This window comes from Ovis canadensis, chromosome 6, assembly GCF_042477335.2.
Source record: "Ovis canadensis isolate MfBH-ARS-UI-01 breed Bighorn chromosome 6, ARS-UI_OviCan_v2, whole genome shotgun sequence".
Taxonomy (NCBI): domain Eukaryota; kingdom Metazoa; phylum Chordata; class Mammalia; order Artiodactyla; family Bovidae; genus Ovis; species Ovis canadensis.
This window is the reverse complement of record NC_091250.1, coordinates 122,131,344-122,147,340: the sequence shown is the minus strand read 5'-3', so window position 1 is coordinate 122,147,340 and position 15,997 is coordinate 122,131,344. Positions and strand designations below refer to the sequence as shown.

The 15,997-nt window shown below is 41.0% G+C and overlaps 1 protein-coding gene across 7 annotated transcripts in view; it reads left to right on the top strand.

Moving 5' to 3' along the window:
* The window catches only part of CLNK (cytokine dependent hematopoietic cell linker), a 223,646-nt gene that overhangs the window by 179,360 nt on the left and 28,289 nt on the right, over positions 1–15,997 (top strand). For all 7 annotated transcript variants that reach the window (XM_069593264.1, XM_069593260.1, XM_069593262.1 and 4 more), the window contains 3 exons: positions 1,464–1,504; positions 8,707–8,840; positions 14,170–14,247. In XM_069593264.1, the coding sequence (XP_069449365.1) occupies positions 1,464–1,504; positions 8,707–8,840; positions 14,170–14,247 (253 nt within the window). The remainder of the gene's footprint in view (positions 1–1,463; positions 1,505–8,706; positions 8,841–14,169; positions 14,248–15,997) is intronic.

Genomic DNA, 15,997 nt, shown 5'->3' with positions numbered 1-15,997 from the left:
CCCCATGGACTGTAGCCCACCAGGCTCTTCTATTTCTCAGATTTCCCAGGCAAGAATACTGGAGTAGGTTGCCATTTCCTTCTTCAGAGGATCTTGCCGACCCAGGGATCAAACCTGTGTCTCCTGCATTGGCAGGAAGATTCTTTACCTCTGAGCCACCAAGGAAGCTGATAGCTCTGTATATTTCTGACCGCACTGGGTCTCTGTTGCTGTGTGCGGGCTTTCTCTAGTTGCCAGGAGCGGAGGCTATTCTCCGTTGTGCTCGTGGGCTTCGCATAACAGCGCTTCTCCTGTTGTGGGGCGTGGGCTCTAGGCTTCAGTAGTTCCGACTCCCAGGCTCCAGAGCACAGGCTCAATAGTTGCAGTACAAGGGCCTTAGCTGCCCTGGGAGGCAAAGAGAATCTTCTTGGACCAAAGATGGAATCTGTGTCCCCAGCACTGACAGGCAGATTCTTATCCACTGCCTGGATAAGAATCGGGGAAGCCCTCTATGATTTTTTTCCCTAGACATTTAACAAAATTTTACACTGACTCATAGTAAAGGGACCGTGAATTGAAGGCTTAGATAGCAAAAGAAGCCTGACCAGTGATGACTGCACAATGCGGCGGTTCAATGATCCAACGGCATTGCTGTTTGCGAAGCAAGTCGTAGGACACCAGGCTTCCATGGAAATGACGAAAACCAGATATGTATTCAGTTGATTTCATTGCTGCTGGTAAAGGGATGAATTTCGCTAAATTAACCCAGAGGTTTAGTTCAATTGCACAATCATGGCATAGAGCATGCTCCACGTAATTAGATTTAACTTCAGCAACACCTAGAGTTTATAATGATGGTGCTGACCACAATACAAAATGAACCAGAAAATTAGTGCTGTTACCCAAAGCTAAACATTAAGTGCTAAACTAAAGCTGTTGATAAACAGTCTTGGTAACGTTGTTACTGTATTTAGAAATGCATATTATTTTATTGTCTTTATTATATTTTTATAATCCTTTTTTTCTTTATGGAGTTCCTTCCTTTACACACAGTTTTCTTACCTAGCTCACATTTTAAGAGGAAATGAAAGAATTTCTTTGCCCTTCTTCCTTGCTATGCATGACGCACCCTCAATTGGTAAGCAGTTATTAACACTACAGAGTAGGAGCTGTAGTGTTTTCTGCAGTGACCATATCTAGAAGGCAAGTCTGAAGTCATGGCTTCCAAAAGTGAAGGATTATGATGCATGCTCACCAAAGGGACATGGAAAGAACATATATGAGTCAGTCAATTTGTTTCACATCTAATGTCAGTCAGTCTTGAGAAAGGAAGGAACCAGCCTCCTACACCTTACAAAACAGATGATTCTTCTAACTCATCCAGTAAACTATAAAGTGCTCTGTACATATGACTTAGACCATGAGTACTGACCCAGCTAAAGTAGAAAATACTAACATTCTTTCAATTGTAATATTTCCTTTAGCTCTTCATTCATGACACGCAACCCGACTGTGCAAAACCGAGGTAAGAACACTTTACCTGAGAATTAGAAAATAAGCGGGTAAGTCATGACACTATTGATGTTCCTGCACCATGAATTAGCCTTTGTGAAACTAAGAGTCCCTCATCTGATGCATGTAGATGTTAATTCTCTGGTTTTCATTGATAAGTGCCATTGTATTGTGTTAATATCACATAAATTTTATCCACAATTAAATATTATCACTTAGGTGATTACAGTTTTTTCCTCTTATGGACATTAGTTGTGAGAAATATAGTAGACGTCTCCCCTTGTACATAATATGTACATATTTTTCCAAGTACATAATAGGATAAGTTCTCTTTTTAAGAGGGAAATGGCCACGTCTCAGAATATTCCTCTCTTCAATGACACTAGATTCTGGTAGCTTAGTTGCTAAGTCATCTCCAACTCTTGCAATCCTATGGGCTATAGCCCACAAGGAATTTCTCAAGTAAGAACACTGGAGTGGCTTTCCACTTTCTTCTCCAGGGGATCTTCCTGATCCAGGGATCAAACGATATCTCCTGCATTGAAGGAGGTTTCTTTACCACTGAACAATCAGGGAAGCCCAACCCTAGATGTAGTTTCCAAATTAGACATATCACTTTGACCAACAGCTTATGAGAGCCCATTGTTTCCTAACCTCTCCAACAGTTGTTTCCTGGCAAACTTTTAGTTTTTGCCATTCCACTGGTTGTAAAATATATTTATCATAAAAAGAGTCTGTGAAATAGAGAAAATAAAAACCAACCTCTTACTAATTCATTGAAAAGATAAAAATCAGAAGGATACCATGTCTATGAAGATGTCAAAAGTAGCCTATAAATATAGTGTTATATCACTCTTGGTGATGGGTTTTCATATTGTTAGTATTATTTGGCCCAAACTAGATATACCATGTTCTTTTGTCTTTCTTTCTTCATTCCCTATGCCATAGAGATTCTGTGTTCAGGCCTAATCTTTCAATCTTTCCCTGCTGAGCCACAGAATGGTGGCTGGACTCCATGGGATAGAGTGGAAAGACTGAGGGCTCTGCTGACCTTGATCCCACTTCTGCCTCTTTGAGCTTCACAATCCTCCATCCATAAAATTAAAATAATGATATTAACTCACAGGGTCCCACTTCTGTCTCTTTGAAAATTCAAATACTATTAACTAACAAGGTTAATACACACACACACACACACACACACACACACACAGCCCTCTGCTTAGCACATTGTAGGCAACTGACACATTTTAATATCCTTCCTTCTTTTTGTGCATTTCCTTTCCTTCTCCAGTGATTCTCTCCCTAACTGATCCAGTGAGACCAAGAGATTCCTCCGTCACCTCCATCATGTCCTTATTTCTCTTTGCCCTGCACCATCTGGACCTTACATGGGGAAACCAATATAGAAAACTCATATCCCCAGATGTATGCATCCCTAATAAGAGTTTCCCAAGAGAGGACTCCTTTTCTAAAGGAGGGTGGCCACATGGCTCAATTCCTAGAAATTGAATGACAGAAACAGCAGTCTTGGAGGCCAGATCTTGGTGTATGAAAAGAAAAAGACCTGGAAGATCCAGGTGGAAGGTCCAGGAGCTGAATGGGCCAGGAAAGGCTTTTCTGATGGGGGTTTTGAAACTGGAATTATTGCAGAGATGGAGAAGCAGAATCACAGATTAAAGAAGAATCCAGAGTCTTGACTTAAAAAACAAAATCTTGAACACATAAAGAAATAAAGAGCAGTTGAAGAATGAAACAGTGGTGTTAGTGAAGTGGAAAGCCTTCAAAGACATGAGTCCAGTCAAGCATCCTCTGACTGGGAGTGTATCATTCACACTGGGGTCATGTAGACTGTTCTCTACTCATCAAAGAAACAGGTTTGCATAAAGAAACATCCTGGGATGGACAGGGAAAATGTTTTTATCTCCAGTGCCTTCAAACACCATTAATTCCTCTTTGGGGCAACAAATATCCACCACGCATGTGGTTTATGCCCCAAATTGGGCTGGGCCTTAAGAATACAGAATAGAAACAGCCTCATCCTTTAACTGACCAGTGCTTGAACTTTTCCATCAATTTATTCAGAGCTTCATTCTCCTGGGTAAAAATACACCCTTGGGTCACCAGTGCCTGGCAGAAATTAGGTGCACAGAAAACAGGACACAATCCAGGCATGTGTAGAGCTCTGAGTCTAGCGGGCTCTCTAAAGTTTGCTAGTTTTAAGTTGGATGTCTCATGTGAGGGGGACAGTGTTCCACAGGTAGAAGAGAGAAAGTTACTTCTCCATCAATGTAGGTATCATCATCTCAATTTAACAAATGAGAAAAGACTTTGAAAATATACAGTTATACATTTTTTTAAGGATGGTACTTTATTTATTTATTTTTAAGGAGCATAATTGCTTTACAACATTGTGTTACTTTCTGCTATACAACAATGTGGATCAGCTATATGTATACATACATCCCCTCCCTCCTGGGCTTCCCTCCACCCCCCTGTCCCACTCCTCTATACCACCACAGAGCACTGAGCTGAGCTCCCTGTGCTATACAGCAGCTTCCCATTAGCTGTCTATTTTATCCATGGTAGCGTATATATATCAATTCTACCATATGCCCAATTACAGTTATTCTTGACTGTTCAGTTAACTAGTTAATAAATAGGTTTTTCTCAATTTTCTGATAAATAAATTCAAGCTAAACTACTGGGAGCCTAAGTAGATGGATCTCTGGACAAAAAAGAAAATTATCTTGATATATTGGAAGAAAAACCAGAAAGTTTGGGTTATAATTAAAAATATTAACTTTTGAGATGTTGGATGATTTCTTTTCTTTATTTCAGTTTTTGTCCACTAAAGTTTTCTTTTGCTGTTTGCATTTTATAAATTTTTTGTCATACATGACTCTTTTCTTAGAAAATTTGTTGAATTTTATATGGGGTAAAGTTAAAATAGAGATATTACTTTGTCAACAAAGGTCTGTCTAGTCAAGACTATGGTTTTTCCAGTAGTCATGTATGGATGTGAGTGTTGGAATATAAAAAAAAGCTGAGTGCAGAAGAATTGATGCTTTTGAACTGTGGTGTTGGAGTAGACTCTTGAGAGTCCCTTGGACTGCAAGGACATCCAACCAGTCCATTCTGAAGGAGATCAGTCCTGGGTGTTCATTGGAAGGACTGATGTTGAAGCTGAAATTCCAATACTTTGGCCACCTGATGCAAAGAGCTGACTCATTTGAAAAGACCCTGATGTTGGGAAAGATTGAAGGCAGGAGAAGGGGACGACAGAGGATGAGATGGTGGATGGCATCACTGACTCGATGGACATGAGTTTGGGTGATCTCCACGAGTTGGTTATGGACAGGGAGGCCTGGCGTGCTGCAGTTCATGGCGTTGCAAAGAGTCTGATAGGACTGAGTGACTGAACTGAACTGAAAGTTAAAATTTGCTAATAAACAGGTGTGAAGAGCTGCTTAAAATAAAATGGTTTTAAGTTTCAAGAAAAGCTTTAGAGCTGTTTCTTTATTAACACTGTAACATTAGTAGTAGCATTCATTGAGTGACTAGGATGGGTCAGGCTCTGTGCTATATAAGAGATTTACATACATAAGCATTTTTAAATATTAGTAATTATTCATATCAATATGGTTCCATCAGTAAGTGTTGATATCAGTATGGTTCTATTGATATCAGCTTTTAAATATTAGTAATTATTGATATCAGTATGATAACAGTATGTTTTATCCATACTATTTTCATTAGACTATCCTAATTTTCTTGACCACTTATACATATTATCCCCAAAGTTCTTCCATTTACTCGGTGTCAACCTATTTATTAAATATATATATATATTTACTTATTTATTTGGTTGCACAAATTGTTGCGGTCTTAGCTGTGGCACACAGAATCTTCAGTCTTCTTGTGGCAGGCAGGATCTTTAGTAGGGGCATGTCAACTCTTGCAGGGGACACAGGGGACTTGGGTTTGATCCCTGGGTCAGGAAGATCCCCTAGAGAAGGGAATGGCAACCCACTCCAGTATTCTTGCCTGGGAAATCTCGTAAACAGAGGAGCCTGGCAGGCTACAGTCCATGGGTTGTAGAGAGGAGAGTTGGACATGACTGAGCACGCACGCGCACACGCACACGCACACACACACTGAACTCTTAGTTGCAGCACATAGTTTCCTGACCAGGGATCAAACCCTGGTCTCGTGTATTGGGAGCAGACTCTTAGCCATTGGACCATCAGAGAAGTCCTCAATCTCTTTATTAATGCGACTCTCCATTCTCCAGGTAGGAGAGTCCTATTTCCTGGGATTATAAAACTCAAATGCAGTGCTTTATGTAAAATTTTCCAAAGATTACCACCATTACTTTAGAACAAAGTCGGCTAAATTCTTGTAGCGGAACTACATACTGGGAATTTCACTCGTTTATTAAGCAAAGATCCATCCAGGACTTCTGGTGAAATTACATGGCAAAGTTGTTTTTTTGTTTGTTTTGTTTAACTCATTCTCTGAATAGACGACAGGTGCACAGAGCTGTTTCCAAACGCTCTTTTTCAAGTAGGATTCTTAAACATTCAAGCAAGGCACTCAGAGTTGAAATACAATAAATCAGTTGCCACAATATCATGAAAAATTCATAATCACTGAACACATGTATGCTACGCAAACTGATAGGAAATGCTGATAACAGTTATTTTCTTCTCTTAAGAATGTTCTCACTGTTTCGATCAATGTTGAAAAGATAGTTATGGCTATTTAAATAATAAGTCTTCTTGTACTGCTTCATTAAAATTTAAGTGACCAAACACTTTTCCACAACAAACATTTGACACATGCATTCCCTGTATTCTCAGACTCCACATTAAAAGTCACAATCCTTGGAATCCTCAAAATAGAACTTTCAATGTTTCAGGAGTACTCTGCTCTTCTTAGTAAACTTACAGAGAAATCCGGCATTTTGATGACAAAAAAGAAACAGAATAAATACACATATAACTTAAATGTTATGGTAACTGGCATATAAATGTTTGCTAATGTTTTATTTAGCACCTTGCCTTAAAAAACATAGTGTGAAAAGTATTCCATTCTTTCAAAGTTCTTATTAAGCTACTGACCAGAATTATAACTTCTTTGTTCTCTAGACTGAATTAAGACTCAATAACTTATAATTCTGCCTTCACATTAATAACTCCGTTTCCATTTTATATGTTATCATTGTCCAGAATTTTATTTTATTATGAGGCTGTTTTCATGCTCTCAATGATTTGTCATTTTTATACAGTTAATTCTTGCTTAAAATTACTAACATATTTATAAATATCTTTGTTAAGCATTCTTTCTAACAACTGACTTCTTCCTTGTGACCTTCAGCCAATTCAGTTCAGTCACTCAGTCATGTCTGACTCTTTACGACCATATGGACTGCAGCACGCCAGGCCTCCCTGTCCATCACCAACTCCTGGGGCTTACTCAAACTCATGTCCATTGAGTCAGTGATGCCATCCAACCATCTCATCCTCTGTCATCCCCCACTCCTGCCTTCAATCTTTCCCAGCATCAGGGTCTTTTCCAGTGAATCAGCTCTTTGCATCAACTGGCCAAAGTACTGAAGTTTCTGCTTCAACACCAGTCCTTCCAATGAACGCTCAGGACTGATCTCCTTTAGGATGGACTGGTTGGATCTCCTTGCAGTCCAAGGGACTCTCAAGACTCTTCTCCGACACCACACTTCAAAAGCATCAATTCTTCTGCGCTCAGCTTTCTTTATAGTCCAACTCTCACATCCATACATGACTACTGGAAAATCCATAGCTTTGACTAGACGGTCCTTTGTTGGCAAAGTAATGTCTCTGCTTTTTAATATGCAGTCTAGGTTGGTCATAACTTTTCTTCCAAGGAGCAAGCATCTTTTAATTTCATGGCTGCAGTCACAATTTGCAATGATTTTGGAGCCTCCCAAAATAAAGTCTGTCACTGTTTCCACTGTTTCCCCATCTATATTCCATGAAGTGATGGAACCAGATGCCATGATCTTCGTTTTCTGAATGCTGAGTTTTAAGCCAACTTTTTCACTTCCTCTTTCACTTTCATCAAGAGGCTCTTTAGTTCTTCTTCGCTTTCTGCTTTAAGTGTGGTGTCATCTGCATATCTGAGGTTATTGATATTGCCTTGTGACCTTAATTTCTTGAAATTCGTTTCTATTAGGTTTACTGGAATGACACAGTGAAAATATGTTATTTTTATTGCAGTAGAGAATGCACCACATCAACACTTGACAAAGTGGTAATATCTTAAAGCTTAGGTGCCATGTGAAATCAAAGCCCTTTCCGTGAATCTTTTGTATTCTGTTACTATGAAATCCATTGGTCTATCTTCCCTTTTAAAAACTCTTACCCAGACATGATTTTGTAGCATCATATATTAGTCACTTGGAAAACAGTGATTCACAGACCTGAGCAGATCTTTCCCACATTAACATATTTTATTACATAATATTTTTTAAAATCACATTTGTAAGTAATACCTCCAATCTCATGAGAAAAGTCCAACTGTGGCTATGCTATTAAGTCACTGTGGCAGATACAAGTTTTTCCAAACTCCAGTTTGCGCTTGAAAAGTCTAATTTTAAACTTGGCCACAAATACTGCCAGTTGTTTTCCATGAAGTGACAGGCTCACTTTGTTCATTTTTAGTAAAGCATCTGCCAAGTGCTCAATCTGAATAACTGTAATTTGTCTATTAGTCATTCTTTCAGGTTATAAAAGATGATCCATTAAAACAAAAAGTTATTCTTTTGCATTTTAAAACAAATGGTGTTTTCTGAGTTGGAAACAAGCTTGGCTTGTTTAAGAAACTAAGCAAAGTTCATTACACCCAGGACAGCATGGACAGTAGAGGCTGGATGAAGAAATAAGAAGAGGAAGATTATATAGGATCTTATTGACAGAAGTTTAAATATTTGGGTTTTCTTCCAGGTCATCATGGAAGGATGTGTACCACGGGTGTAGTAAAGTCAGAATTACATTTTTTGAAGGTGACTCCAGATGCCCTAGGGAAACAGGGACAAAATCTGAAGCAAGAGAACAGTCCAGAGGAGATTGCTCTCAAGAGTGAGATGATGGTGGTAGAGGCTAAGTTGCCATAGACACCGGAGGGAGTGATGGGTTCCAGCATAGTCATATTTAAATGTGAATTTGCTTTTCCCAGATCATAAAGAAAGCATGCCATCCTATGCTCCTCAGAGATGTCAGTCTCCAGCCGGCTCTGGCCCTCAGGAAAATCCACTACTTCATAAAATCACGAGCAGGAAGAAACCTTTCCCTGCAAGGTCTGATGGCAAGGTAAAACAGACACTTCCTATGGCACTTTTCTAGATGACCTTAGCACCTAAAGAGGGGAAGATCCCCTGGAGAATGGAATGGCAACCCTCTCCAGTACTCTTGTCTGGAGAATCCCAAGGACAGAGGAGCCTGGTGGGCTACAGTCCATGGGATCACAAAGAGTTGGACATGACTGAACTAACTGAGCATGCACACAGCACCTAAAGAGAGCTTTCTTGAACAATGCCTAAAAAGGAGATCATTACGATTGACTCTGAGATTTCCCTCTTCTGGCTATATATTATTGGGGGTTAATATTTTAAAAAATATTTTGCTGTATAACACTGCATCTTGCCATTTCACTAAAATTTTCAACTTGCCTATTTCCATATTCTAAAAGTGCTTTTTAAAAATTTAATCCAAAAAGGAGAGATATTTAGAACTGTGTTGTATGTGTATCGGTTGTTCAGTAGTGTTTTACAATTGATGAAGATTTACATATTGCAACTGTTTTTTCAACAAAAGATTCACAAGTTGTATGCTCATTTCACTTGAACAGTTCAGCAAGCATTTACTGAACACTTATTCTATACCAGACAACGTGCTAGAAGTTATGGTCTCTGCCCCAGGAGAGATGTAAAAAGGGGCAGAGATGCAAACAGATGTTAATAGTAGATGGATTCTTGCTTGTCCTTCATCTCTTTCCTGCTTTATTTCTAAAATATTCTCCATTCCCACAACCAGTTCTTCTCAAGCCATGCTACACTTATACTCACCTATATGGGGGGATAAAACTTTCTTTTAGTTTCTACCCTCTTCCCTCCATCACGTTGCAACATTAAATTAAAGTTTCTTTCATGATAAGGCACAGAAGGACATGTTCCTTCTGGGTCTCCATTCCAGAGCTTCATAGGCTAAGAGTTCTGCTACAGAGCTTGCAAAAGATTTTAAACAGGAGCAGAGCAAATAGAATATCTCTAGTCAGTTCACTTCAGTTCAGTCGCTCAGTCATGTCCTACTCTTTGTGACCTCATGGACTGCAGCAGGCTTCCCTGTCCATCACCAGCTCTTGGAGATCCCTCAGACTCATGTCCATTGAATTGGTGATGCCATCCACTCATCTCATCTCCTGTCATTCTCTTCTCCTGGGGACCAATCTTCCTGAGGAAGATTGAAGATCTTTCCCAGCATCAGAGTCTTTTCTAAAGAGTCAGTTCTTTGCATCAGATGGCCAAAGTATTGGAGTTTCAGCTTCCACATCTGTCCTTCCAATGAATATTCAGGACTGATTTCCTTTCGGATGGACTGGTTTGATCTGCTTGCTGTCCAAGGGACTCTCAAGAGTCTTCTCCAACACCACAGTTGAAAAACATCAGTTCTTCGGTGCTCAGCCTTCTTCACAGTCCAACTCTCACATCCACACATGACTACTGGAACAATTGCTCATATTCCTGCAATGTTCCAAGTGCCATTGGTTGTCCTTATACTTAGTGTTAATTTTGACCTTAATTCTAAAAGAAGTCTCATATTCTTAAGTTTGACTTTGCACATAGTTTGCACGTGGTATGCACATAGAAATGTTTGCGCATGGCTCTTCTATTGCCCCATCTTACATACCTGGCTTCCTTTTCATCATCTCCTTCATAAGCACTGGAATCCCAGAGTCCTACCTAGGTATCCATCCAAAAACTACACCCCCCCAGAACCTGGATTCTTCAGGCATGGGAGAGGTTTGCACTAAACCAGGATTTCCCTGATTTCAACTATTTGAATGCATGTTTATGATCTGTGGCCTATCCGTATATTATCTATAATAATGTTATACTTAGTAATATCTTTTAACTTTTCTTTTCATTTTACATCATTGCTCTATTAAACCAGTATTACATACATACACAGAAAGTAATCGTAAAACTAACCATGGCTTTCTACTTCTAGGTATACACCCAAAGAAATGAAAGCAGGGACTCGAACAAATTTTTGTACACTCATGTTGACAGCAGCATTATTTACAATAGCTGTGAAGCATAAACAGCCCAAATATTTACTAACAAATACATGGATAAATGAAATAAAGTAACATTATTCAGTTGTAAAACAGAATGAAATCCTGACGCGTTACAAAATAGATGAACCTTAAAAACATAACACTAAGTGAAATAAGCCAGACACAAAAAGACCAGTATAGAGTCTACTTATAGAATAAGTAAGTTCATAGAGCCAGAAAGCAGCATGGTGGTTGCCAGCGGAGTTATTGTTGAATGTGTGGAGTGCTTCAGTTCTGTATGATGGAAACGTTTTGGAGCGGGATAGTGTGATGGCTGCCAAGCCATGTGAATGTGCCCAATGTTATTGCATTGTACACTTGAAAGTGGCTACACAGCAAATCATATGTTGTGTATAGGGGCTTTCCAGGTGGCACAGTGGTAAAGAATCTACCTCCCAGTTCAGGAGATGCAGGAGACTTGGATTCCATCCCTGCATCGGGAAGATCCCCTGAAGTAGGAAGCGACAACTCACTCCAGTATTCTTGCCCATGAGATCCCACGGACTGTAGCCCACCAGGCTCCTCTGTCCATGGGGTCACAAAGAGTCAGAAACAACTGAGCACATACATATGGTGTGTATATTTTATCACATCCTTTAAAAAAATTCATTTTAGCTCAAACAAAACAAGGCTATTACATTGTAGTCGGATGCCAACACTCACTAATGGACCTCAGCATAAGGAGAGATTAGGGATGCCAAAACAAGAGACTTCCCTGGTGGTCCAGGGTTTAAGACTGCACTTCCAGTTTGATCTCTGGTCGGTGAACTAGGGCACAGGTTTGATCTCTGGTCAGTGAACTAGGGTCCCACATGCTGTGCAGCATGGCCAAAAAATAAATAAATAGATACATGAAAAATAAATAAATACAATCCATCCATTTAAAAAGTCTAGATATTTAAAAAAAAATAAAAGAAATGTCATAGTGATATTAAGCACCAAAATGAAGCATCCCTGTTGAATTATTCAGAGGGCTGAAAAGAAAAGTGAAAGGGGCCCATCTCTCCCTCCAGGTCATTCAGAATTGCCTCACACTGTTCGAACAGCACCTAAACACACCAGCTCACACTCATGATCACACCTGGAGAACTACAGAGTTATGAAATCTCTAATAGCCATTCCTTTCTCCAGGGGATCTTCCCAACCCAGGAGTCTCCTCAAACCCAGGTCTCCCACATTGCAGGAGGATTCTTTACCAACTGGGCCACCAGGGAACCCCAAGAACACTGGAGTGGGTTAGCCTATCCTTCTCTGGGGATCTTCCCAACCCAGGGACTGAACTGGGCTTTCCTGCATTGCAGGTAGACTCTTTACCAACTGAGCCACCAGGGAAGAAGTAGCTCCAGCCTCAACTAACAAATAAAATCAGAGTAGAAGCAGCACAGCATGACTGAGCCTTGCCAGGCTCCCAGACTGGCAGAGAAGCTCCCCAGAAGCAACAGACATGTCTCAGCACAGAGAGCTCCCTCTTCCACAGGGAAGTGGGGTTCTGGGCTGCCCTTTGTTCTGGAACCTGGTACCTGACTTTGCTGGAGGGGAGCAGGTCCTACCTCTGGACCTTCCAGCACACACCTGCCCCTGGCAGTAGGGACTAGGTAAAGGGATTCATTCCAACAGATGCCTCAAGTAAGAGGTGACTCTGCCCCCAAGCTTGATGGAAGACAATGGCAGACCCAGAGAGGAGGGGGAGTGAGGAGCCTAAACAGATTCCAGGCAGCGGGGCTACTCATGTCAAGCTCTGAAACCATGTGTGTCCAGACAAGAGCAAGCACAGCTGGCTGGCCAGGCCCTCGTCCTCAGATCTGTTGGGGGCAAGAAGTGAGGGGGGAGAGTTGAGGGGAAGCTGGCCCATGCCTTTCCCAGTGGTGCTCACATGTGCTTGGTGAACCCATCCTTGCAAGATCAGGCTTGTGCTGGGAGGACCAGGGATTTTGAAGACCAAAGATTTGATGGCACATCCCTAGTTCTTGCCACATGGAACAGAAGTTGACTTCCTGAGCCTCCACTGTCCTAACAGCATCTGCCCTGCAGGATTCTTGTGGCCATGGACTGGGATAAGAACGAGGGAGGGCCTTGGAGATGCTGGACTCATGGGAAGAGTTATTTAGTAGTATTATCCTTGGAACTCAGTAAAGGAATTACAGATCCATGGCGCATCTCCCTGACTGCCCTACCTCCTCTCTGATGTGGTGGATTTTATAATCAAAAGAAATAAATGTGTATAAATATGATACCATGGCACAGAGAGAAAGCCAGACAGACTTAGGGTTCAAATCCCAGTCCTACCACAGGTGAGTTTAGGCAACTGACATAAAGATGTTCTCAGGACGTCCCTGGAAGTCGAGGGGTTGAGAGTCCACCTGCCGACGCAGGAGACGTGGGTTTGATCCCTGGTCCGGGAGGATTCCACATGCCACAGGGCAGTAAGTCCATGTGCCACAGCTACGGAAGCCAGCATGCCCTGGAGCCTACGCTCTGCAACAAGAGAAGCCACTGCAATGAGAAGCTTTCAAACTGCAACTAGAGAGTAGCCTCTGCACGCTGTAACTAGAGGAAGTCCACGCAGCAACAAAGACCCAGTGCAGCCAAAAATAAATAAATAAATGAATAAACAATTTTAAATAAAAATTTTTAAATTAATTTTTTAAAAATTGTTAATTATCTTTCCCTTTCCCTTTTATTTAATTATCTTTCACTCCCCTCCTGTTTTTATGGTGACTAGGGCCTCGTAGGCATCAAAAATAACATACATCCCACCTCAAGTACAGGTTCAGAAAGCATTGATGATAACGGGTTCGTTATCCATTTTGAATTTGGTGCCAAAACACCTTTCTCAGTAGATGGAGTAACGTTTCTGGTTACTTTCAATGAAAGATCTGTCATGTCAATTTTACAATTCCTAAACTGCTGTTACTTTGTCTGTGTCCATCTCAAGATCAAGGATAGGCAGTTTTTACTGCATATTTGCTATAAATTCAACTGTGATCAGTCACTGAGTGTGTGTTCAGTCACTCAGTCATATCCGACTCTTTGCAGCTGTGTAGACTGTAACTCACCAAGCTCCTCTGTCCGTGGGATTTTCCAGACAAAACTGAAGTGGGTTACCATTTCCTACTCTAGGGGCTCTTCCCAACCCAGGGATAGAAACCACATCGCTTACATCTCCTGCATTGGCAGGCAGGTTCTTTACCACTGTGCCACCTGGGAAGCCCCATGATTTGGCACTAGTGGAACAAAAGCAAGCTTTAATTAACAATCCTTCCCTTTGACCCTAAAACACTCACCATTTCACGTGTACTGCAGGATGTCCAGCACAATGAATGGTACATCGGAGAATACAGTCGCCAGGCAGTGGAAGAGGCGTTACTGAAGGAGCACAAGGTAATGGCTTCTCCAGGGCATGTTGGCATTGTTTCTGTAGTCATCTTAGAGTTTTCTGCCCATAGGTCACAGGCTGTAATTTCTCGCTGCTGGGGAGGTTGTCACTGAAAACGGGTTTTCAAATAGTTTTAGATTTGAGACTTGGTTGTGCCACTTATCAGCCGTGTGACTTTCTCAAGTTCCTGCTGCTGCTCTGCTGCTGCTGAGTCGCTTCAGTCGTGTCCGACTCTGTGCGACCCCATAGACGGCAGCCCAACAGGCTCCGCTGTCCCTGGGATTCTCCAGGCAAGAACACTGGAGTGGGTTGCCATTTCCTTCTCCAGTGCATGAAAGTGAAAAGTGAAAGTGAAGTCGCTCAGTCGTGTCCGACTCCTAGCAACCCCATGGACTGCAGCCTACCAGGCTCCTCTGTCCATGGGATTTTCCAGGCAAGAGTACTGGAGTGGGTTGCCATTGCCTTAACATCTGTAAATGCAGGTTTCTTTATTTGTTAAATGAAAACAGTAAAATCAACCCTAAGGATCTATTTTGGAGACCAAATGTGGAGGCTAGGGTAGGAACGGAGGCTGCAATGGAAGGTGCTTTCCTTCTGCTTTGTTCAAGATTCACGTCCTTTCTATAGGTCTGCCCAAGGTATGGTTGGCTTTTTACATCTCACTGCTTTAAGAAATAACAGGGATGATAAATGCTGAAATAGTCAGGATGTGATAGATCATGCTGTAGTAACAAACAGCCCCAAGATTTCAGTTGCTTAGCATAACAGAACTGTATCTGTTTCTTGAGCTTCATGTTCAAGACAGGTTTGGGTGGGTAGACCCAGACTGCTAGAGGCTCCATCTGAGTGTATGCTCACACCAATCACACACTGGCTTTCAACACATTCTCTCAAATATAGTATGCTGCATCTCTGCTCACATTTCATTGGCCAGACTGAACCACATGACCAGACTCAACTTCAAAAGAAGTGGAAATGTGTGAAAAAAAAAAAGTTCCAAAGCTACATGGGATCAAAACAAGAGAGGACCTGGGATAACTGTGATCAGATCAAATCACTACTATAACAATCATCACAAATAGAAAATAGTTGTTAAGCAACTAACTCTACTATGTGCCAAGAACTAGAATAGATTGTTTAGAAGTGACAGGAAGGCTCTCAGGACCAATGGAATATCAAAACTTATCCTCAGCTAATCATTGTTGAGTGAGGAAATACAAAAATGGATGAGTTATTTAATTAGGGGATGGGTGAATAAATGACAGGTCCCCAATAAATTTTAATAAAACTTAGCTCTCAAAATTGATATCATTAAATTATTAATACACATTATATATATTATAATATGTTGCTATCAAATTACTAAGTTAATTATATGTAAGTTGCTAGGGTAAACAGAATAATGCTCCTTCCACCGCAATATAGCCACTTTCTAATCCCCAATATCTGTGTCTCTGTCACTTTATGTGGAAAAAAAATTGCAGATGGGATTAAGTTTGGAATCTTGAGATAGGGAAATTATTCTGGATTATCAGGGAAGGTTGACTATAGTCACAAGGGTCCTCATAAGAGGGAGACAGGAGGCTCAGAGTCAGCCTTACAGAGCCATAAGGCAAGCACTGGTGGCAGCTTCTAGAAGCTGGCAAAGGCAAGAAAATACATTCTCCCCTAGAATCTCTAGAAGGAACACAGCCCTGCTGGCACCTTGATTTAAATCCAGTGAGTACCATACCAGACTTCAATCCCCAGAACTGT